At 45.3% G+C, this 22,780-nt stretch overlaps 2 protein-coding genes across 3 annotated transcripts in view; both read right to left on the reverse strand.

Moving 5' to 3' along the window:
- The window catches only part of rab38a (RAB38a, member RAS oncogene family), an 18,270-nt gene extending 2,963 nt beyond the window's left edge, over positions 1-15,307 (reverse strand). Inside the window, exons 1-2 of the mRNA XM_029773724.1 lie at positions 14,834-15,307; positions 7,066-7,346 (exon numbers count right to left, since the gene is read on the reverse strand). Of these exons, the coding sequence (XP_029629584.1) occupies positions 7,066-7,346; positions 14,834-15,032 (480 nt within the window). The 5' untranslated portion in view covers positions 15,033-15,307. The remainder of the gene's footprint in view (positions 1-7,065; positions 7,347-14,833) is intronic.
- Positions 15,308-15,327: 20 nt separating this feature from the next.
- Positions 15,328-21,256, reverse strand: ctsc (cathepsin C). Of its 2 annotated transcripts, none has more exons than XM_029773722.1 (8): positions 20,914-21,256; positions 20,486-20,631; positions 19,257-19,417; positions 18,452-18,637; positions 17,524-17,642; positions 16,666-16,797; positions 16,339-16,571; positions 15,328-16,235 (listed from the first exon to the last, which is right to left on the reverse strand). In XM_029773722.1, exons 1-8 carry the CDS (start codon positions 21,071-21,073, stop codon positions 15,969-15,971), a joined length of 1,404 nt encoding a protein of 467 aa, XP_029629582.1. In that variant the 5' UTR covers positions 21,074-21,256; the 3' UTR covers positions 15,328-15,968. The 2 variants fall into 2 exon arrangements, with proteins under 2 accessions (XP_029629582.1, XP_029629583.1); XM_029773723.1 differs by having other exon boundaries at positions 18,452-18,607; positions 20,914-21,255.
- Between the last annotated feature and the right edge of the window lie 1,524 nt (positions 21,257-22,780).

Genomic DNA, 22,780 nt, shown 5'->3' on the forward strand with positions numbered 1-22,780 from the left:
TATAATATTTTGGAGTGGTTTCTGTAACGAAGCCTTCTGGGTTGAGGTCAGGAGAGGACAGGGTCAGTGATCACTAATGAGAGGGAGAACATTAAGACAGGGATAAAAGTCTACAGTCGGATTTTAGAATATTTCAAACCTCCAACAGCTGCTTCGCCAGCGACACACACACACACACACACACACACACACACACTTCCTCAGACCATGGGGTGAGTTGAGCAGCAGAATTAATTAGTTGAATATTGAATCTTCATGAGGTCCTTTATCAGCTTGCTCAGCAGGATGTGACATAGTGTAGTCTGCAGCAGACTTCCTCCCTAATAACCTCTTACATTACGAGAGAGAGAGAGAGAGAGAGAGAGAGAGAGAGAGAGAGAGAGAGAAAAAAACAGTGTAATGTTTACTGTTAATTTTTTATTGTTTATTATCTACTTCACTTGCTTTGGCAATGTTAACATACAGTGGGGAGAACAAGTATTTGATACACTGCCGATTTTGCAGGTTTTCCTACTTACAAAGCATGTAGAGGTCTGTAATGTTTATCAAAAATCCAGAAAATCTCATTGTATGATTTTTAAGTAATTAATTTGCATTTTATTGCATGACATAACTATTTGATACATCAGAAAAGCAGAACTTAATATTTGGTACAGAATCCTTTGTTTGCAATTACAGAGATCATACGTTTTCTGTAGTTCTTGACCAGGTTTGCACACACTGCAGCAGGGATTTTGGCCCACTCCTCCAGACCTTCTCCAGATCCTTCAGGTTTCGGGGCTGTCGCTGGGCAATACGGACTTTCAGCTCCCTCCAAAGATGTTCTATTGGGTTCAGGTCTGGAGACTGGCTAGGCCACTCCAGGGACTTGAGATGCTTCTTACGGAGCCACTCCTTAGTTGCCCTGGCTGTGTGTTTCGGGTCGTTGTCATGCTGGAAGACCCAGCCACGACCCATCTTCAATGCTCTTACTGAGGGAAGGAGGTGTTGGCCAAGATCTCGCGATACATGGCCCCATCCATCCTCCCCTCAATACGGTGCAGTCGTCCTGTCCCCTTTGCAGAAAAGCATCCCAAAGAATGATGTTTCCACCTCCATGCTTCACGGTTGGGATGGTATTCTTGGGGTTGTACTCATCCTTCTTCTTCCTCCAAACACGGCGAGTGGAGTTTAGACCAAAAAACTATATTTTTGTCTCATCAGACCACATGACCTTCTCCCATTCCTCCTCTGGATCATCCAGATGGTCATTGGCAAACTTCAGACGGACCTGGACATGCGCTGGCTTGAGCAGGGGGACCTTGCGTTCGCTGCAGGATTTAAATCCATGACGGCGTAGTGTGTTACTAATGGTTTTCTTTGAGACTGTGGTCCCAGCTCTCTTCAGGTCATTGACCAGGTCCTGCCGTGTAGTTCTGGGCTGATCCCTCACTTTCCTCATGATCCTTGATGCCCCACGAGGTGAGATCTTACATGGAGCCCCAGACCGAGGGTGATTGACCGTCATCTTGAACTTCTTCCATTTTCTAATAATTGCACGAACAGTTGTTGCCTTCTCACCAAGCTGCTTGCCTATTGTCCTGTAGCCCATCCCAGCCTTGTGCAGGTCTACAATTTTATCCCTGATGTCCTTACACAGCTTTCTGGTCTTGGCCATTGTGGAGAGGTTGGAGTCTGTTTGATTGAGTGTGTGGACAGGTGTCTTTTATACAGGTAACGAGTTCAAACAGGTGCAGTTAATACAGGTAATGAGTGGAGAACAGGAGGGCTTCTTAAAGAAAAACTAACAAGTTTGTGAGAGCCGGAATTCTTACTGGTTGGTAGGTGATCAAATACTTATGTCATGCAATAAAATGCAAATTAATGACTTAAAAATCATACAATGTGATTTTCTGGATTTTTGTTTTAGATTCTGTCTCTCACAGTTGAAGTGTACCTATGATAAAAATGACAGACCTCTACATGCTTTGTAAGTAGGAAAACCTGCAAAATCGGCAGTGTATCAAATACTTGTTCTCCCCACTGTATGTTTCCCATGCCAATAAAGCCCTTAAATTGAAGTTGAATAGAGAGAGAGAGAGAGAGAGAGAGAGAGAGAGAGAGAGAGAGAGAGAGAGAGAGAGAGAGAGATCCTTTATAGACCCTTGTAATACAGACATACAAAACTAAAACACCATTCAGGATGGGTTCATGTAACAGAGAGGGGCTTTATCTAATAACAGGCACATGACAGCTCCACACACATCTCAAAGCACACACACATCTCAAAGCACACACACATCTCAAAGCACACACACATCTCAAAGCACACACACATCTCAAAGCACACACACACATCTCAAAGCACACACACACATCTCAAAGCACACACATCTCAAAGCACACACACATCTCAAAACACACATCTCAAAACACACACACACATCTCAAAGCACACACACATCTCAAAGCACACACACATCTCAAAGCACACACACACATCTCAAAGCACACACACATCTCAAAGCACACACACATCTCAAAGCACACACACATCTCAAAGCACACACACACATCTCAAAAAACACACACATCTCAAAGCACACACATCTCAAAGCACACACACATCTCAAAGCACACACACACATATCAAAGCACACACAAATCTCAAAGCACACACACATCTCAAAACACACACACACATCTCAAAACACACACATCTCAAAGCACACACACATCTCAAAGCACACACACATCTCAAAGCACACGCACATCTCATAACACACACACACATCTCAAAGCACACAAATCTGAAAGCACACACACATCTCAAAGCGCACACACACATCTCAAAACACACACACATCTCAAAGCGCACACACATCTCAAAGCGCACACACATCTCAAAGCACACACACATCTCAAAACACACACACATCTCAAAACGCACACACATCTCAAAGCGCACACACATCTCAAAGCACACAAATCTGAAAGCACACACACATCTCAAAGCGCACACACATCTCAAAGCGCACACACATCTCAAAACACACACACATCTCAAAGCTCTTTCTGAGAAAATCAGTCATTTGCGTTTCCACTAAGACGTGAAGAGAAACACGTAGTTATGAGGTCTTCAGGGAGATGGACGTGACAACTCTACACCACTGGAAGGTGGTGTCTTAATGTTCTCCACACCACTCTCTACAGCACTCCATACTCCACTCCCTACACCACTCCCTACACCACTCCCTACACCACTCCCTACACCACTCTCTACAGCACTCAATACTCCACTCTACACACCACTCCCTACACCACTCCATACACCACTCCCTACACCACTTCCTACACCACTCTCTACACCACTCTCTACACCACTCTCTACACCACTCTCTACACCACTCTCTACACCACTCTCTACACCACTCCCTACACCACTCTCTACAGCACTCTACACAGCACTCCATACACCACTCTACACAGCACTCCATACACCACTCTACACAGCACTCCATACACCACTCTCTACACCACTCCCTACACCACTCCATACACCACTCTCTACAGCACTCAATACTCCACTCTACACAGCACTCCATACACCCCTCTCTACACCACTGTCTATAGCACTCCATACACCACTCTCTACACCACTCCATACACCACTCTCTACACCACTGTCTATAGCACTCCATACACCACTCTCTACACCACTCCATACACCACTCTCTACACCACTCCCTACACCACTCCATACACCACTCTCTACACCACTCCCTACACCACTCCATACACCACTCCCTACACCACTCTCTACACCACTCCCTACACCACTCCCTACACCACTCTCTACACCACTCTCTACACCACTGTCTACAGCACTCCATACACCACTCCATACACCACTCCATACACCACTCTCTACACCACTCTCTACACCACTCCCTACACCACTCCATACACCACTCTCTACACCACTCTCTACACCACTCTCTACACCACTCTCTACACCACTCCATACACCACTCCCTACACCACTCCATACACCACTCTCTACACCACTCTCTACACCACTCTCTACACCACTCTCTACACCACTCCCTACACCACTCTCTACACCACTCTCTACACCACTGTCTACAGCACTCCATACTCCACTCTACACAGCACTCCATACTCCACTCTCTATAGCCCTCCATACACCACTCTCTATACCACTCTCTACATCACTCTTTACATCCCTCGCTACACCACTTTACATCACTCTCTATAGCACTCCACACACCAATCTATACCACTCTCTATACCACTCTCTACATCCCTCACTATACCACTCTCTACACAACTCTATATCACTATACACCACTCTATATAACTCTCTACACCACTCTATATAACTGTCTACATCACTCTATACACCACTCTATATAACTCTCTACATCACTCTATACACCACTCTATATATAACTCTATACACCACTCTATATCACTATACACCACTCTATATAACTCTCTACACCACTCTATATAACTGTCTACATCACTCTATACACCACTCTATATAACTCTCTACATCACTCTATACACCACTCTATATATAACTCTATACACCACTCTATATCACTATACACCACTCTGCCACTTTCTACACCACTCTATATAACTCTCTACATCACTCTATATATAACTCTATACACCACTCTATATCACTATACACCACTCTGCCACTTTCTACACCACTCTATATAACTCTCTACATCACTCTATACACCACTCTATATATAACTCTATACACCACTCTATATATAACTCTATACACCACTCTATATATAACTCTATACACCACTCTATATATAACTGTATACACCACTCTATACATCCCTCTCTATCACTCACTTGTATTTCAGTGAAGAGGCTGAAGGCATCGATTTCAAAGAGTTGTCCCCTCATTTCTGCCCTCTCCCTCTTCCACTTGTCAATCCAACAGTATAGGTGAAAGTATATGTAGAACTAACTTATGGAGTGAACAAAGGCAGTCAGAAAGGGACAGCTTTTCAGAAATAAAATGCAGCTCATAAATCTGGTAACCCACGGTAACGACCTTTCACCTTTTTCTGACTCTCAGAATGTAGAGCTCCACTGGCACATGGGGTTCCCGGGACAGGAGAGTGGTGTGTGTGTGTGTGTGTGTGTGTGTGTGTGTGTGTGTGTGTGTGTGTGTGTGTGTGTGTGTGTGTGTGTGTGTGTGTGTGTGTGTTTGATCCAACTGACTGTGCTCACTTTCAGTTCATTTGTGAAATTCCAGAGCTGTACAAGGTGCCATGACTCCATACCATGTGAGCAGGCTGGGGCTGTATACCGTTTATACCATATACCGGGGTATTTCAATACCGTTTTCAAACATTTACATTGCTAACTTGGTAGCTAAGTCACTAGATGTCAGCTATGCATTGTGTTGCTAACTTGCTAGCTAAGTGGCTAGATGTCAGCTATGCATCCTGTTGCTAACTTGGTAGCTAAGTGGCTAGATGTCAGCTATGCATCGTGTTGCTAACTTGGTAGCTAAGTGGCTAGATGTCAGCTATGCATTGTGTTGCTAACTTGGTAGCTAAGTGGCTAGATGTCAGCTATGCATTGTGTTGCTAACTTGGTAGCTAAGTGGCTAGATGTCAGCTATGCATTGTGTTGCTAACTTGGTAGCTAAGTGGCTAGATGTCAGCTATGCATTGTGTTGCTAACTTGGTAGCTAAGTGGCTAGATGTCAGCTATGCATCGTGTTGCTAACTTGGTAGCTAAGTGGCTAGATGTCAGCTATGCATTGTGTTGCTAACTTGCTAGCTAAGTGGCTAGATGTCAGCTATGCATTGTGTTGCTAACTTGGTAGCTAAGTGGCTAGATGTCAGCTATGCATCCTGTTGCTAACTTGGTAGCTAAGTGGCTAGATGTCAGCTATGCATTGTGTTGCTAACTTGGTAGCTAAGTGGCTAGATGTCAGCTATGCATTGTGTTGCTAACTTGGTAGCTAAGTGGCTAGATGTCAGCTATGCATCGTGTTGCTAACTTGGTAGCTAAGTGGCTAGATGTCAGCTATGCATTGTGTTGCTAACTTGCTAGCTAAGTGGCTAGATGTCAGCTATGCATCCTGTTGCTAACTTGGTAGCTAAGTGGCTAGATGTCAGCTATGCATCGTGTTGCTAACTTGGTAGCTAAGTGGCTAGATGTCAGCTATGCATTGTGTTGCTAACTTGGTAGCTAAGTGGCTAGATGTCAGCTATGCATCGTGTTGCTAACTTGGTAGCTAAGTGGCTAGATGTCAGCTATGCCTTCCCTGTAGCTCAGTTGGTAGAGCATGGTGTTTGCAACACCAGGGTTGTGGGTTCGATTCCCACGGGGGGCCAGCACAGAAAAAAAAATGTATGATATGTATGAAATTGTATGAAATGTATGCATTCACTACTGTAAGTCGCTCTGGATAAGAGCGTCTGCTAAATGACTAAAATGTAAATGTAAATGTGTTGCTAACTTGGTAGCTAAGTGGCTAGATGTCAACATCAAGCTTCTTGGTTACAACAGAAACTTTGAATCTCCTCCTGAATCAAGATCCATGTTTCCTAAATTGTTTTTGCGTCAATTTAAAAAAAATAAAATAATAGCTCCACTTTGTGTGCACTTCCGGTAATACCATATACCACGGTATGGTACAGAAATGATATGAACATCTGGACACCACCCAACTCTACCTGTGAGTGTGTGTGTGGAGGTGTGTTAATAATATGTATGGAGGTGTGTGTGTGTGTGTGTGTTAATAATATGTATGGAGGTGTGTGTGTGTGTGTGTGTGTGTGTGTGTGGAGGTGTGTTAATAATATGCATGGAGGTGTGTGTGTAGGTGTGTTAATAATATGTATGGAGGTGTGTGTGTGTGTGTGTGTGTGTGTGTGTGTGTTAATAATATGTATGGAGGTGTGTGTGTGTGTGTGGAGGTGTGTTAATAATATGTATGGAGGTGTGAGTGTGGAGGTTTGGTAAGACATTCTCATGAAACTACTTCTGTGTGTGTACGTGTGTGTGTGTTCTCACCTTGGCAGAGGTCTCGTACCATCCCACAAAGCCGTTCTCCTGACAGAATTTCTCCATCTGGATCCCATTGTTGGTCAGCACATCCTGCCCCTGGTCGCACTTATTAGCCAATAGCACAGCGGCCACATTTTTCCCATTGGCCAGCGTGAGTTTAGAGTCCAGGTCCTCCTTCCATTTGGTGACGGCCTCGAAGGAGGACGGCCGCGTCACATCAAACACGATGAACGCCCCCATGGCCTCACGGTAGTAAACCCGGGTCATGTTCCCAAACCGCTCCTGACCTGAGACACACACACACACACACACACACACACACACACAGTATTGTTAGTTAGTACTGATAGCAGTAGTAGGACTGAACGCTATACCTTATCCTTGTGATAAAACCTGTGCCTTGTTGCCACACCAACCCTAATACCATATCATAAGCCCTGGGAACACCACTGAGATGAAGGTTACTTTAGGCGGTAAACAACCATTTGCCTCAGGGCAAAGAGTCGACTACACAGTCCTGGTCACAGTCCTGGTCACAGTCCTGGTCACAATCGTAGAGGGTCACATTCATGAATCAATCCTGGTAAAATACGACAACGTGGACAGACAGGGTGCATCTCACGCCACACATACATCAAATATACAAGACCAGTCAAAAGTTTGACACACCTACTCATTCAAGGGTTTTTCTTTATTTTTACTATTTTCTACATTGCAGAATAATAGTGAAGACATCAAAACTATTAAATAACACATATGGCAAAGTGTTAAACAAATCAAAATATATTTTAGATTTCAGATTCTACTAAGTAGCCACCCTTTGCCTTGATGACAGCTTTGCACGCTCTTTGCATTCTCTCAACTAGCTACAATGCTTTTCCCACAGTCTTGGAAGGACTTCCCACATATGCTGAGCACTTGTTGACTGCTTTTCCTTCACTGTGCGGTTCAACTCATCCCAAACCATCTGAATTGAGTTGAGGCTGGGTGATTGTGGAGGCCACAATCCATCACTCTGGGCTGGGTGATTGTGGAGACCGCACTCCATCACTCTCCTTCATGGTCAAATAGCCCTTACACAGCCTGGAGGTGTGTTGGGTCATTGTCCCGTTGTAAAACAAATCATAGTCCCACTAATCACAAACCAGATAGGATGGTGTATTGCTGCGGAATGCTGTGGTAGTCATGCATGTTAAGAATTCTGAAATAAATCACAGACAGTCACCAGCAAAGCACCCCCACACCTCCACCTCCATGCTTCATGGTGGGAACCACACATGTGGAGATCATCCGTTCACCTATTCTGTGTCTCACAAAGACACGGCATTTGGAACGGCATTTGGAATAATCACACATTTGGACTCATCAGACCAAAGGACAGATTTCCACCGGTCTAATGTCCATTGCTCGTGTTTCTTGGCCCAAGCAAGTCTCTTCATCTTATTGGTGTCCTTTAGTAGTGGTTTATTTAAAGCAATTCGACCATGAAGGCCTGATTCACGTTGTCTCCTCTGAACAGTTGATGTTGAGATGTGTCTGTTACTTGAACTCCGTGACGCATTTATTTGGGCTGTAATTTCTGAGGCTGTTAACTCTAATGAACTTATCCTCTGCAGCAGAGGTAACTCTGGGTCTTCCTTTCCTGTGCCTGTCCTCATGAGAGCCAGTTTCATCATAGCGCTTGATGGTTTATGCGACTGTACTTGAAGAAACTTTGAAAGTTCTTGAAATTTCCCAGATTGACTGACCTTCATGTCTTAAAGTAATGATGGACTGTCATTTGTCTTTGCTTATTTGAGCTGTTCTTGCCATAATATGGACTTGGTCTTTTACCAAAAAGGGCTATCTTCTGTATACCACCCCTACCTTGTCACAAAACAACTGATTGGCTCAACGCATTAAGAAGGAAAGAAATTCCACAAATTAACTTTGAACAAGGCACACCTGTTAATTGAAATGCATTCCAGGTGACTACCTCATGAAGAGAGAGAAAGAGAGAGCGGGGAAAGGAAGAAAGAAAGGGAGAAGGAGAGAGAAAGAGGTAGACCACCAGAGAAAGAGGGAGACCACCAGAGAAAGAGAGGGACCACCAGAGAGAGAGGGACACCACCAGAGAAAGAGAGGGACCACCAGAGAGAGAGAAAGAGAGGGACCACCAGAGAGAGAGAAAGAGGGAGACCACCAGAGAGAGAGGGACACCACCAGAGAAAGAGAGGGACCACCAGAGAGAGAGAAAGAGGGAGACCACCAGAGAGAGAGAAAGAGGGAGACCACCAGAGAGAGAGAAAGAGGGAGACCACCAGAGAGAGAGGGAAACCACCAGAGAAAGAGGGAGACCACCAGAGAAAGAGGGAGACCACCAGAGAGAGTGAGAAAGAGGGAGACCACCAGAGAGAGTGAGAAAGAGGGAGACCACCAGAGAGACAGAAAGAGCGAGACCACCAGAGAGAGAAAGAGCGAGACCACCAGAGAGAGAGAGGGACCACCAGAGAGAGAGAAAGAGGGAGACCACCAGAGAGAGAGAGGGACCACCAGAGAGAGAGAGAAAGAGGGAGACCACCAGAGAGAGAGAGAGAGAAAGAGGGAGACCACCAGAGAGAGAGGGACACCACCAGAGAAAGAGGGAGACCAACAGAGAGAGTGAGAAAGAGGGAGACCACCAGAGAAAGAGGGAGACCACCAGAGAGAGAGAAAGAGGGAGACCACCAGAGAGAGGGAGACCACCAGAGAGAGAGAAAGAGGGAGACCACCAGAGAGAGAGAAAGAGGGAGACCACCAGAGAAAGAGGGAGACCACCAGAGAGAGAGGGAGACCACCAGAGAGAGAGAAAGAGGGAGACCACCAGAGAAAGAGGGAGACCACCAGAGAGAGAGAAAGAGGGAGACCACCAGAGAGAGAGGGAGACCACCAGAGAGAGAGGGAGACCACCAGAGAAAGAGGGAGACCACCAGAGAGAGAGAAAGAGGGAGACCACCAGAGAGAGAAAGAGCGAGACCACCAGAGAGAGAGAGGGACCACCAGAGAGAGAGAGAAAGAGGGAGACCACCAGAGAGAGAGGTCATAGGTGTGTAAATTCCTCTGCTAACAGCAGTGTAATAAGTGGAATCTGCAACTCTGACTCCATCTCCCATCACTGTCTCCTATAGTCACTATGAAAGCTGTTTACCAGTGTTCTGATGTTATCACTGTCTCCTATAGTCACTATGAAAGCTGTTTACCAGTGTGTTCTGATGTTATCACTGTCTCCTATAGTCACTATGAAAGCTGTTTACCAGTGTGTTCTGATGTTATCACTGTCTCCTATAGTCACTATGAAAGCTGTTTACCAGTGTGTTCTGATGTTATCACTGTCTCCTATAGTCACTATGAAAGCTGTTTACCAGTGTGTTCTGATGTTATCACTGTCTCCTATAGTCACTATGAAAGCTGTTTACCAGTGTGTTCTGATGTTATCACTGTCTCCTATAGTCACTATGAAAGCTGTTTACCAGTGTGTTCTGATGTTATCACTGTCTCCTATAGTCACTATGAAAGCTGTTTACCAGTGTGTTCTGATGTTATCACTGTCTCCTATAGTCACTATGAAAGCTGTTTACCAGTGTGTTCTGATGTTATCACTGTCTCCTATAGTCACTATGAAAGCTGTTTACCAGTGTGTTCTGATGTTACTGGACACGGCCATAGTCTTTGATAGGGCCCAATCCCAAATGGACCCCTAGACCCAGTGGTGCAAAGTACTTAAGTAAAAATACTTTAAAGTATTTTGGGGGTATCTGTATTTTACTTTAATATTTATATTTTTGACAACTGTTACATTCCTAAAGAAAATATTGTCTGGTTTACTCCATAAATCTTTCCTGACACCCAAACATACTTTTTGAATGCTTAGCAGGATAGGAAAATGGTCCAATTCACACACTTATCAAGATAACATCTCTGGTCATCCCTACTGCCTCTGATCTGGCGGACTCACGAAATACAAATAATTTGTTTGTAAATTATGTGTGTTGGAGTGTGCCCCCGGCTAGCCGTTAATTTATAAAACAAGAAAATCATAAAGTTGTTTGCTTAATATAAGGAATTTGAAATGATTTATATTTTGAACTAGAATATAAACGCAGCATGCAACAATTTCAAAGATTTTGCTGAGTTACAGTTCATAGAAGGACATCAGTCAATAGAAATCCTTTCATTAGGCCCTAATATATGGATTTCACATGACTGGTCAGGGGCGCAGCCATGGGTGGGCCTGGGAGAGAATAGGCCCACCTACTTGGGAGCCAGGCCGACCCACTGGTGAGCCAGGCCCAGCCAATCAGAATGAGTTTTTCCCCACAAAAAGGCATTATTAAAAGACAGAAATACTCCTCCACACCCCTCCCTCCCCCCTCTGACGTGGTTACACGTGGTCTGCGGTTGTGAAGCCGGTTGAATGTACAGCCAAATTCTCTAAAACGACATTGGAGGTGGCTTATGGTAGAGAAATTAACATTAAATTCTCTGGCAACAGCTCTGGCTGACATTCCTGCAGTCAGCATGCCAAATGCACAGTTCCTCAAAACTTTAGACATCTGTGGCATTGTGTTGTATGACAAAACTGCACATTTTAGAGTGGCCTTTTGTTGTCCCCAGCACAAGGTGCACCTGTGTAATGATCATGCTGTTTAATCAGCTTCTTGATATGCCACAGCTGTCAGGTGGATGGATTATCAAGACAAATGATAAAATGCTCACTAACAGGGATGTAAACAAATTTGGGCAAAACATTTGAGAGAAATAAGCTTTTTGTAACAACATGAATTTGTGCATGAGGCAGAAATAATGCCGTACGACTCGAGTTTCGCCATCAGCTGGAACATGGTGTCCCTTTTTGGTCAGTGTCAGTGGAGGAAAGGGAGAGAGGAAGGATGTTGAGAGACGGACCCTCAGTCTGCTGCTCTCTCCCTCCGCTGAGACTCACCATCAGAAGGAGGCACCATCAGCCCAGTAAAACACAAATAAAAAGTGAATTATTTAAATTAATGCTCACTTAGTTGTGCCTCACAAGTAATACAGCAACGGATCTATTACCGGTGTGATCATATAGCCTACCTCAAATTTTGAAATATAATTTAAAAAAATTACCCGAACAGCAATGCATTGGCAGGTAAATTCAAGCAAAGCCAATATGTGGTGATAATGTATTGGGCCTATTACGTACTGCACAAACCTCATTGCTACAGAACTGTTTTTAATTGGTTAATGTTGCGTAGGCTTAAATTTTTTAAGTCATGATCTCAGCTTGCATTTTGACTCAGGAAGTGATCTTGACTCAGAAAAAGTTGGTGACCACTGTTCTAGAGTTTTCCCTGTTAACACTGTCAACGTTTTCCTTTACTGTGGCAATTGGGATTGAATCAACGCAATATTAGCCACTTGCAATGCAACATACCGAAACAAAACAAGCTATGAAAGAGATGTTGTTGTAGGCAGAACGCATCGGTGTAGGATTCTATTGTATTGACACGCACTCCTCAGCCAGTACTCTACAGTCGTGGCCAAAAGTTTTGAGAATGACACAAATATTAATTTCCACAAAGTTCGATGCTTCAGTGTCTTTAGATATTTTTGACAGATGTTACAATGGAATACTGAAGTATAATTACAAGCATTTCATAAGTGTCAAAGGCTTTTATTGACAATTACATGAAGTTGATGCAAAGAGTCAATATTTGCAGTGTTGACCCTTCTTTTTCAAGACCTCTGCAATCTGCCCTGACATGCTGTCAATTAACTTCTGGGCCACATCCTGACTGATGGCAGCCCATTCTTGCATAATCAAGGCTTGGAGTTCGTCAGAATTTGTGGATTTTTGTTTGTCCACCCGCCTCTTGAGGATTGACCACAAATTCTCAATGGGATTAAGGTCTGGGGAGTTTCCTGGCCATGGACCCAATATATCAATGTTTTGTTCCCCGAGCCACTTAGTTATCACTTTTGCCGTATGGCAAGGTGCTCCATCATGCTGGAAAAGGCATTGTTCGTCACCAAACTGTTCCTGGATGGTTGGGAGAAGTTGCTCTCTGAGGATGTGTTGGTACCATTCTTTAGTCATGGCTGTGTTCTTAGGCAAAATTGTGAGTGAGCCCACTCCCTTGGCTGAGAAGCAACCCCACACATGAATGGTCTCAGGATGCTTTACTGTCGGCATGACACAGGACTGATGGTAGAGCTCATCTGATCACTCTTCATAACATTCTGGAGAATATGCAAATTGCCATCATACAAACTGAGGCAGCAGACTGAAATGTAATATTTGTGTCATTCTCAAAACTTTTGGCCAGGACTGTATGTAAAACTTCTGAGATCTTTGATTTTAGCTCATGAAATCAACACTTTACAGCTAGCGTTTATATGTTTGTTCTGTGTACTTTTATTATTTATACATTTACAGTATTTTTGCAATTATTTCATTTTTATAAAGTATATTTAAAATCAAATACTTTTAGACTTACTCAAGTAGTATTTTACTGGGTTAGTTTCATTTGAGTAATTTTCTATTAGCTTTACTTTTACTCAAGTATGACAATGGGTAATTTTTCCACCACTGCCTAGACCCTACGCCTTGTAAATGATTGGATTTGATTGATGAAAGCAATACGTTCAAGCTTCCAGCTGTCAAATACTCTCAGATCTCCACAAGTACATAGGAGGTAAGGTCTCGACTACAGGTACATCTGAGATCGGGTCTAGGTGTGACATTCTACAAGTGCATGATCAATAGAGCAAGGCTAGTTCAAGCCAGGCAAAAACTCCAGTCTGAGGTACCGTCAGCTGACTACCAGCTGACTACATCAAGCTAAACTGAGAAACCATCCACATGACACCGCTATTTTCATACGGCGCTCTATTTAAATTGACCACATCGACATACACGAGTTCTCCTGACTCAACTGTACAAGTTTAGCTGTTTTGTTGCTGCAAGACGTGTTTCCTTCCAAGGCTTTGAAAGCTTCTGATCATGTAGTGACTGACGGGAAACAGTCAAAACCCCCCTGCGCAAAAGGTTGAGAGCGCTTAGCAGAGGCCATGCTAAACAGTGGGACGTTGCAATGTCTCGTGAACACATCCATTTAAATTAAGGGTATGAGAAAGCATAGTTCACAACATCCCTCCAAATTGAGCTCAATGAAGCAACGCATCAATCTGTTCTGAATACAATAGGTAGCAGGGCATCCTCGATCCCGGAAGTCTTGTCGGTTCTCATTCACAATAAACCCATTCTGAGCCTCAAATCTCCCTCACATGAGTGCGAGACACATGACTGTACATGCAGGAGTGCGCACCGGCTGTACCGGCTAGAGCTTATGGAACTGAGAGCGCGCACAGAAGCATCAGACGAATTTCTCCAATAACCGCTACTCACGTGAGATAAGGCCAATACGCATACGGTGTAACTTAACTGCCATCGGTTCCCAACGTTTGCACACGAACAGGACTGTTTTGTAATATTACGAATCAACTATTCCTAAACTTGTTGTATTACATGTTGCCGTCAGTATGCAGTACATCCAATCTTTTTGAAACACATACTCCGTTGACCACTCCCCAGAACCTAATTTCTACAGTTCCCTACCCAGCCTCCCCGTCCCGCTTCTTACGCTGTAACTTTGACAAGCCATCAACTCTTACATTAATGACATGTAATTTATCAAAATGAGACCAAATAGCATAATACTAAAAACAGGCCTGCCTGTGTCCCCAATTGAGCAGTCACGCGTAATGCTTCTCCTACCTGCTATGTCCCATAGCTGTATCCGTACTGTTTCTTGGTCCCAGTTAAGGACCTTCAGGGCGAAGTCCACTCCTATCGTGGCTCGGTAGTTAGGGCTGAAGTTCTGGTGGACGTAACGCTTGATGATGCTAGTCTTGCCCACCCCCAGGTCCCCTATTACCAGGATCTTATAGAGGTGCTCCTTGTGATTGTTCTGCATGGCGACCGCGGAGCGCTACGGTAGGACATTAATGCGCCGTGATAACGGGAGCGATCCTGAAGGAACGCCCAGAGAAGTGGGGCAGAAGAGGGTAACAGCGGGACCTTGTGACTGGCGGGCCTCAGGCGTGAGAGCGCGCAGCTGGGCTGACCCCATTTGAAGTTCATACCGTCATCTAAAAGTTACTTAATCCCGAAAAAGTAGCAAGACATGCAACATTCCATGAATAATATTGAAGTTGTGCACATATAGCTTAAGATTTACCCAGATGTCAATATATAAAAGTCACCGAAAATATTTCTAAAAGATACTTTATTTTCTTTCAATTTGTAAAAAGCAGACAATCTGCAAATCTGTGCATACATGTGATCTTATTGGAAAACTGACATTTCTAATGAAAGGCAGCCCCTTCCTAAGTGACAAGAAAAAAAAGGCACCAACATTGAATCATACTGTATCCCTTCCAACATGAGCCAGTCCCTTTGAACATTCCCAGGAGACTCCAATTTACAGCATCAGAGAGACACCGGAGACTCCAATTTACAGCATCAGAGAGATACAGTACAGAGATGACTAGCGACAGTATACATTTGAGATCACAGGACAGTCTCCCCTGAGATTAACGATAAAGAGCCCTAGTCTGGTGCCCTCCTCTCAATCACCAGACTAACTACAAAAGACTAATAAAACTACAAATCCCAGTTACATAAGGAATTAAAGCAGGTTCCCTTTTGGCATCATTCCAAAAATGCATCTAACTGGCAAGGATCACAGTCTAGCGAGCATGGTGAACACTTTTACCGATTATATCTGACATCAACAACATCCCAGCCATTTCTAAATATTACATTTATAAGCCATTGTAGACTTCAGGCTAGGTTCCAATTGGGAAAATCCCTGAAGATCAACCCTTTCCCTCCTACCCCTGTAGACCCTCTACAGTTTAGGGATGGGCTTGGCTGCCACAGCGATGCTCTCGATGGCACACTCGTCAGACCCCCGTCTGATCCTGAAGAAGCCCCCCTCGCCCCACGCCGTCCCCCAGCTGTTCTTCACCACCCAGAACTTCTGACCCGTGACGTGACATTGGCCGTAGCCCACCAGCAGCACCGCGTGGTTGGTCAGCTCAAACGGGTTGTAGGGGTCATGGAGGCCCGTGTGGTGGTAGATACCCTCCTTGTAGTGCATGAAGTCAGGATACACCTGGACGAGAACAGTGTGAGGAATACACCTGCCATTTTGACTTAAACTAATACTGGCCATCACTCATATAGCTAGCCAATGCACAAACCAACGTGTGTCCCACCTCGAAGGCCACCCCCATGGGTCCGTTCTTGACCAGTTCCAGCATCATGGCAGACTCGCTGCAGCCTCCGTAGAAGCCTCCCACGTAGCTGTAGTCTGAAGTGTAGTGGCGGAGACAGCCATCGGGAACGTCACACGGGGAATCTGTCCCAGCGTACGGATAACACGACTCTTCCACGATCCCAAAGTCCTGGACGTACTTCCCAATGAGGTAGGGGAAGCCACCGTCACAGCCTGAGAGGGAGGAGAGGGGAAGTAAGAGGGGTTAGATATGGGAGGAATACAAACACCCGTTGAGGTACAATTATGCAGAGTGTTCGCTCATTACCTTGGGAGTACTGGGAGCAGGAGACGACCTGCTGTGGGCTGAAGATGGGAGTCTCGGTGTTGTTGGTTTGGAGTCGGACACGAGCCTCCAACATTCCCATTAAGGCAAAGGAATAGCAGCTACCACACGAAGCTGAAGCCCACAGAGGACCAATCAAACACTGTCACAACCAATCAAAAACCTCACTGCAACATCAGTGACCACTAAGAACCAGACACCCAGTCAAGCAGTCCGTGGATCCTCTTTAACCTGCAACTAGAGTTCTGTGGGAATGAACCCTAAAAGCCAATTTATGTTTGAGCTGAAAATGTGGTCGGAGGCTTCGTATGGAGGGTGTGACAATTGTGGAGCCTCCGGAGGTATGCAGAGGCAAAGTTAAGCTCCGTACCACATCTCACCTCAAGCTGAAATGCAGAGGGCTCCGTATAGCTCTGATTGATGGGAGGTAGGGGCGGTACATCCTGTATAAACAAACTCACATCCTTCACAATAGTTCTGCAGTAAATGCTGTACGGCCAGTGTCGACCATGCAGAGCCTTTTAGGCAGGGCAGAAAGCCCCACTCACAGCAGAAGGCCCCTGTTAAAACCCTTCAGAGCCCCTAAATCCCAGCCGTTGCCCTCAGCCATGCAACAACTCACTACATACACGAGCGCTGTGTCTGCGGGTTGAGACGGGAACAGTGGCCACTATAATGCTGGAGGGACCATTGATTTAGCAGTGGTACAGCCCTGTAGAGGACATTCCTAAGGCCTCAGACACAGCAGACAGGCTGAACATTAAACACATGGGTTGGGAGGAGACATATTGCCAAGAGTCACGATAGACAAGTGTAGGGATTTGACCCGGCGTGTGTTACCCTGGTTGCGGACAGGACTGAGGTAGTTGACTCCGTTGGCATCTCTCCAGTCCCAGCGCTCAGGGAGGCCGGCCGCCATCTTGACTAGCGTTGCTGTCACAGGGGCGGGGCCAACACGTCTGGGGAGGAGCATAGACTCATACAATAAGGGAACACCAAGGACATTTCTTACAATGAATCCAAAATGAGTGTTCCTATTGAACACCTTTAGGTACTACCTCAGTTAGAGTCCTGTTTCATACCTACTGACCACCACCAATGTGATCTCTTCCCCAATGTCTCCTGAGGTGAACACAAGTCCCCCCCACACTATGGATTAGAGTCACAGCATGGACTGTACATAGTTCCCCACCCTATTTCTGACACCAAACCATTACTTTAAAATCCATGGTGTGGGGGTGAACAAGTGGAGAGAAAATACAGCTCAGCTGGGGGTTGAGAGAGAGAACAGGCATTTGTAAGCCCTTGTACAGAGTGTTTCTTACCAGAGCAGTCTGGACGAGTTGGGGCCAGAGACAGTGTTCCATTATCCTAAAACAGAGCCCTGTAGCCTTGGACTCACCTGCCATGACGATTCTCTCCAGGGGACCAACTGTCCCTCCCACATTATCAAATTGCTTTTGTCCCCCCCAGTTTGATCGTTGGAATGTGATAATGAGGCGAAGGTGTGCATTAGGACCACACGGACACCTCTGAGCGGTCAGTAGGCTGTGTTTGACTGGATAAAATATATTCCATTATGTCCCCCCCACTTCCAAAACCAAAGTTAGGACCCTGATTTTCACCCTTTTCTTTCAGAAGTAACAAATCTCACAGCTGACAGCCTCATCCTGCTTCTTCCTTGGGGACGTAGTACATGTGAAGTTCACCAAAATGAGTTTCAGAATTTAATTCCTGTTTCAATACATAGTTTGACGAGTGACTGTACCTGGGGATGTGTGAAGCTGGTCCCCCAGCCCTGTGCATTAGCTGCTGCAGAGTGTAGGTCTCATGTTCGCTGTAGGCTGTGGCTTTCCAGGAGCTCTGGGCCATGTTGATGGAGTCAATGAAGTCCATGTTGTGTTTGTAGGACCTCTGGAGCAACCTGGTGGAGGGGAGGGAGGAGTAAACAGACCTGGAGCAACCTGGTGGAGGGGAGGGAGGAGTAAACAGACCTGGGGGAGGGGAGGGAGGAGTAACCAGACCTGGAGCAACCTGGGGGAGGGGAGGGAGGAGTAAACAGACCTGGGGGAGGGGAGGGAGGAGTAAACAGACCTGGAGCAACCTGGGGGAGGGGAGGGAGGAGTAAACAGACCTGGAGCAACCTGGGGGAGGGGAGGGAGGAGTAAACAGACCTGGGGGAGGGGAGGGAGGAGTAACCAGACCTGGAGCAACCTGGGGGAGGGAGGAGTAAAGACTGATTCTACCTCCGCATTGCTTGTTGTTTTAGGCTGGGTTTCTGTATAACACTGACATCGGCTGATGTAAAGACAGACAGACCCGCTCAGGCCAGAACACATGACTCACTTGACACACGAGCAGTGACTGACAGCCAATGTAAAAGAGTCTAAAAACAAAGCAGACTGCTTGTTTTTCAATATGAGCAATGCTCACAGTAAAAAGGAACCATGGATGAAAAATAGCCTTCCAGCCAACTATACAACTTTAATGTGAAAACATAGCTGATTATTGGAGAGCATTATTATTGGGCAGTGTGTGTGTCAAGCCCCCTATAAAACCCTGAGACTACTCACATGTTATTGGGATGGTAGCGGTGTGTGTGTAGGGAGCGAGGAGGTATTGGGACAACCCTCTTGGCAGTGAAGCAGGCCCAGTTGTTCCCCAGAGAATCATGGACCCAGCCTGGCAGAGTCTGGTCACAGTAGCTGGTCACCTCAGAGCCCTGCTCAGAATACTGGAACAGAGGAGAAAAATCAGTCTGTGTACGAGGCGTCCCTGTGTGTTGTGTAGAAAGAGGACAAACACATATTGAATCTTTATGGTCTGAGTTGGAGATTAAAAAGCAGAAGATCAAGTCAGTGATGTTTTATTCAAGTGGATGTGGCAGTTACCCTGATAACAGCTGAGAGAGAAGAGAGAGCAGACAGTGTGGCTTTATGAACAGCAATGAGTAAGTAACAATGGGCTTTTCCAGTGAAGCATGTGGTGTGTCACTGTGCTGAAACAAGTCCAGACGGTTTCAATAAGGAAGTACAAGTGACATGCAGACATCAGCTCTACCACGTAGGAGGGACACCTCAACATTTCCCCTGATAAAGTCACAAGGAAGTCACGTGAAAAAGCAAAACGAAATACAACCCTGAATGAAAAAGTAGCAACACAGTGAAAGTAACTGAAACACGCCTGAATGCATCAGTGTAGCAACAGATGTAAAAGCCAGATTAGTGACTGAACCACCAACCCTGAAATTACAGGAAAGGTGACCAGCCATGTGTCTGAAACGTAATGTGCAAGGCTACAAGGTAGGAGGACTTCCGTCGCGGCCGGCCTGCTCATCAGGCAGCCTCCTACAGCGGGAGATTGATGGCATTTAATGAGCTAAACTGACCAAGATGCACCTCTAACACATAAAACCTCACAATTCTGCCCCAAAACAATGACAAGTCCCCTCAACCAGTGGCGTATGGGCTTTTTAGGTGAGAACTGATGCCACCCTTTGATAAGCAGTGGCCACTTTGTCAAAGGCACAAAACATTTTGCTTGTCCATTCCCAGCATGCCTCTCCAGGGAGCTGCTATAGAGAATCTGTGCAGCACTTCAACATCCCATCAAATCCTGTAGCACATAAAGGATATGGTAGAACAAGTATGTGGCCTTTTCTGTAGCCTACAGGCTGGAGATAAAAATGTGTAATTCCATAACTGCCAACAATGTTCCAGACCTCTTGACAGAGATCGTAGTATGTTACTGTATAGACTAACGTGTAACCCTGAATGAAACACAAGTGAGAGCATAAACCTGCCTTGAAGAAGCCAAACCACTTGTAGTCGTTGAGGACAACCTCAAAGCCCTGATTGTAGATGAGGGTGAAGAATCCAGTGTTCCCCAGGTCGTCCACCGCCACAGAAAGCTTCTCCAGGTGCACCGTTATCGACTTATCAATAGTGTCTTTTTTAAAACAAACAGAGAGACATTTTGGTAATTACTTCTCAATTCAACTTTGGGCTTCTTCTGTATTGCAAAGTAAGACGGGGTAGACACTAACATTAGGCAGTGGTGAAAGTTATCAAACATTGTATAATTGATTGTTTGTAGACTATTGTTACAAAAAGCACAGAGGCAATAGTAGAGACTACCGGGTCAAGTTTACACTCGAACCAATTAAAAGTTTGTTACATAGTCTACTTGATTGCTTAAAGCGTGAGTTTGTTCCGTATTTCCAGCTCTTACCCATCAGAGAGCAGTTGATTCCTTTGTCTTGCCCCCCCTTCGATACCTGGAACACCCAGGAGCCCAACAGGTCTTCATATGTGCAGTTGGCCGGGGTATCAGCCTGGGAGCCCTCCACCCAGAGCAGAAACACACACAGCAACACACCTCTCACCTTCATCACGTCACACCGCGCTCGTTTTTACACGACGCAGAGAGTTGAGTCTAGGATAATAACTAGCGAGGAACTTCACTCTACGTAAAAGCACAACTACAAAAAGGTAGGCTATATTTCCCCGAACTTCGATGCAACTGCGAGACGTGTTTGTACTTTGTCCTCTGCGCTTTTGTACAGTGAAAATGAACTTTCCCTTCGGTCATATGACCCGCTGCAGCTTCTCACGTGACTCGCTGAAGCTTTTAGAGACAAAGATGATTTATTATATTGACAAGAAAACCGAGTGACCCCCTCTAACAACGGAAATACATGTCCTCAATGATTGAAGGCAAATTAGGTCAGGTGGAACCATTGTAGCCAATGATGCACAACTTACTCATTTTTCTCAAAGCTGCCGGAATGCAACGTGAAACCAATTATATCAGTACATTTGTAACAGCCTATACATTACGAAACTTCTATTGGATTAAATTAGCCTCTCGTAACTCGACACTCTTTCACATACAGATTTTGGGCAAAGTAAATCCTCTCGTTTCGCCTGTTCCTGTATGGTGGAGAGGATCGAATTGAAAGGGAAACTGCAAATGTCGGTAATGACTGGCGTGTCCCTTGTTAAGGCAAATTACATTCAATCGGTTTTCAGCTGTGAAGACGCTTCACTTCAGCAACTCTGCTGTGGCTGACTTTTAAAATCTGTAAGTCTTTCATCAGTGAAATACAAGAGTTTTATTGGATAATGAGAACACTCAATATCATTTTTTATGTTTTTTAAAAGTGTGTCCAGGATATAAACTCAGCAATAAAAGAGACATCCTCTCACTGTCAACTGCGTTTATTTTATATTTGTATGAAAATAACAAGATTCAACAACTGAGACATAAAGTGAACAAGTCCCACAGATAATGTGACTAACAGAAATGGAATAATGTGTCCCTGAACAAAGGGGGGGTCGAAATCAAAAGTAACAGTCAGTATCTGGTGTGGCCACCAGCTGCATTATGTACTGCAGTGCATCTGTAACCAATGTGAAATGGCTAGTTAGTTAGCGGTGGTGCGCGCTAATAGCATTTCAATCAGTGACGTCACTCGCTCTGAGACTTGAAGTAGGGTTTCCCCTTGCGTTGCAAGGGCCGCGGCTTTTGTGGCGCGATGGGTAACGATGCTTCGTGGGGTGTCAGTTGTTGATGTGTGCAAGGGTCCCTGGTTCGAGCCCGGGTTGGGGCGAAGAGAGGGACGGAACCTACACTGTTACACATCTCCACATGTACTGCACTAGATTTGCCAGTTCTTGCTGTGAGATGTTACCCCACTCTTCCAACAAGGCACCTGCAAGTTCCCGAACATTTCTGGGGGGAATGGCCCTAGCCCTCACCCTCCATTACATCAGGTCCCAGACGTGCTCAATAGGATTGAGGTCCGGGCTCTTCGCTGGCCATGGCAGAACACTGACATTACTGTCTTGCAGGAAATCACACACATCTTCAAATAATATTTTTTCAGGAATCTCCTTGCGAATGATTTTGCTGAAGATTGTATCTCCGCCAGCCTGGGCAACCTTTTGCTATCTCATCCGACATGTATGGCTGGTGGCATTGTCATGCTGGAGGGTCATGTCAGGATGAGCCTGCAGGAAGGGTACCACATGAGGGAGGAGGATGTCTTCCCTGTAACGCGCAGCGTTGAGATGGCAGGCAATGACAACAAGCTCAG

Source organism: Salmo trutta, chromosome 13 (assembly GCF_901001165.1).
Source record: "Salmo trutta chromosome 13, fSalTru1.1, whole genome shotgun sequence".
In the NCBI taxonomy this organism is placed as follows: Eukaryota; Metazoa; Chordata; class Actinopteri; order Salmoniformes; family Salmonidae; genus Salmo; species Salmo trutta.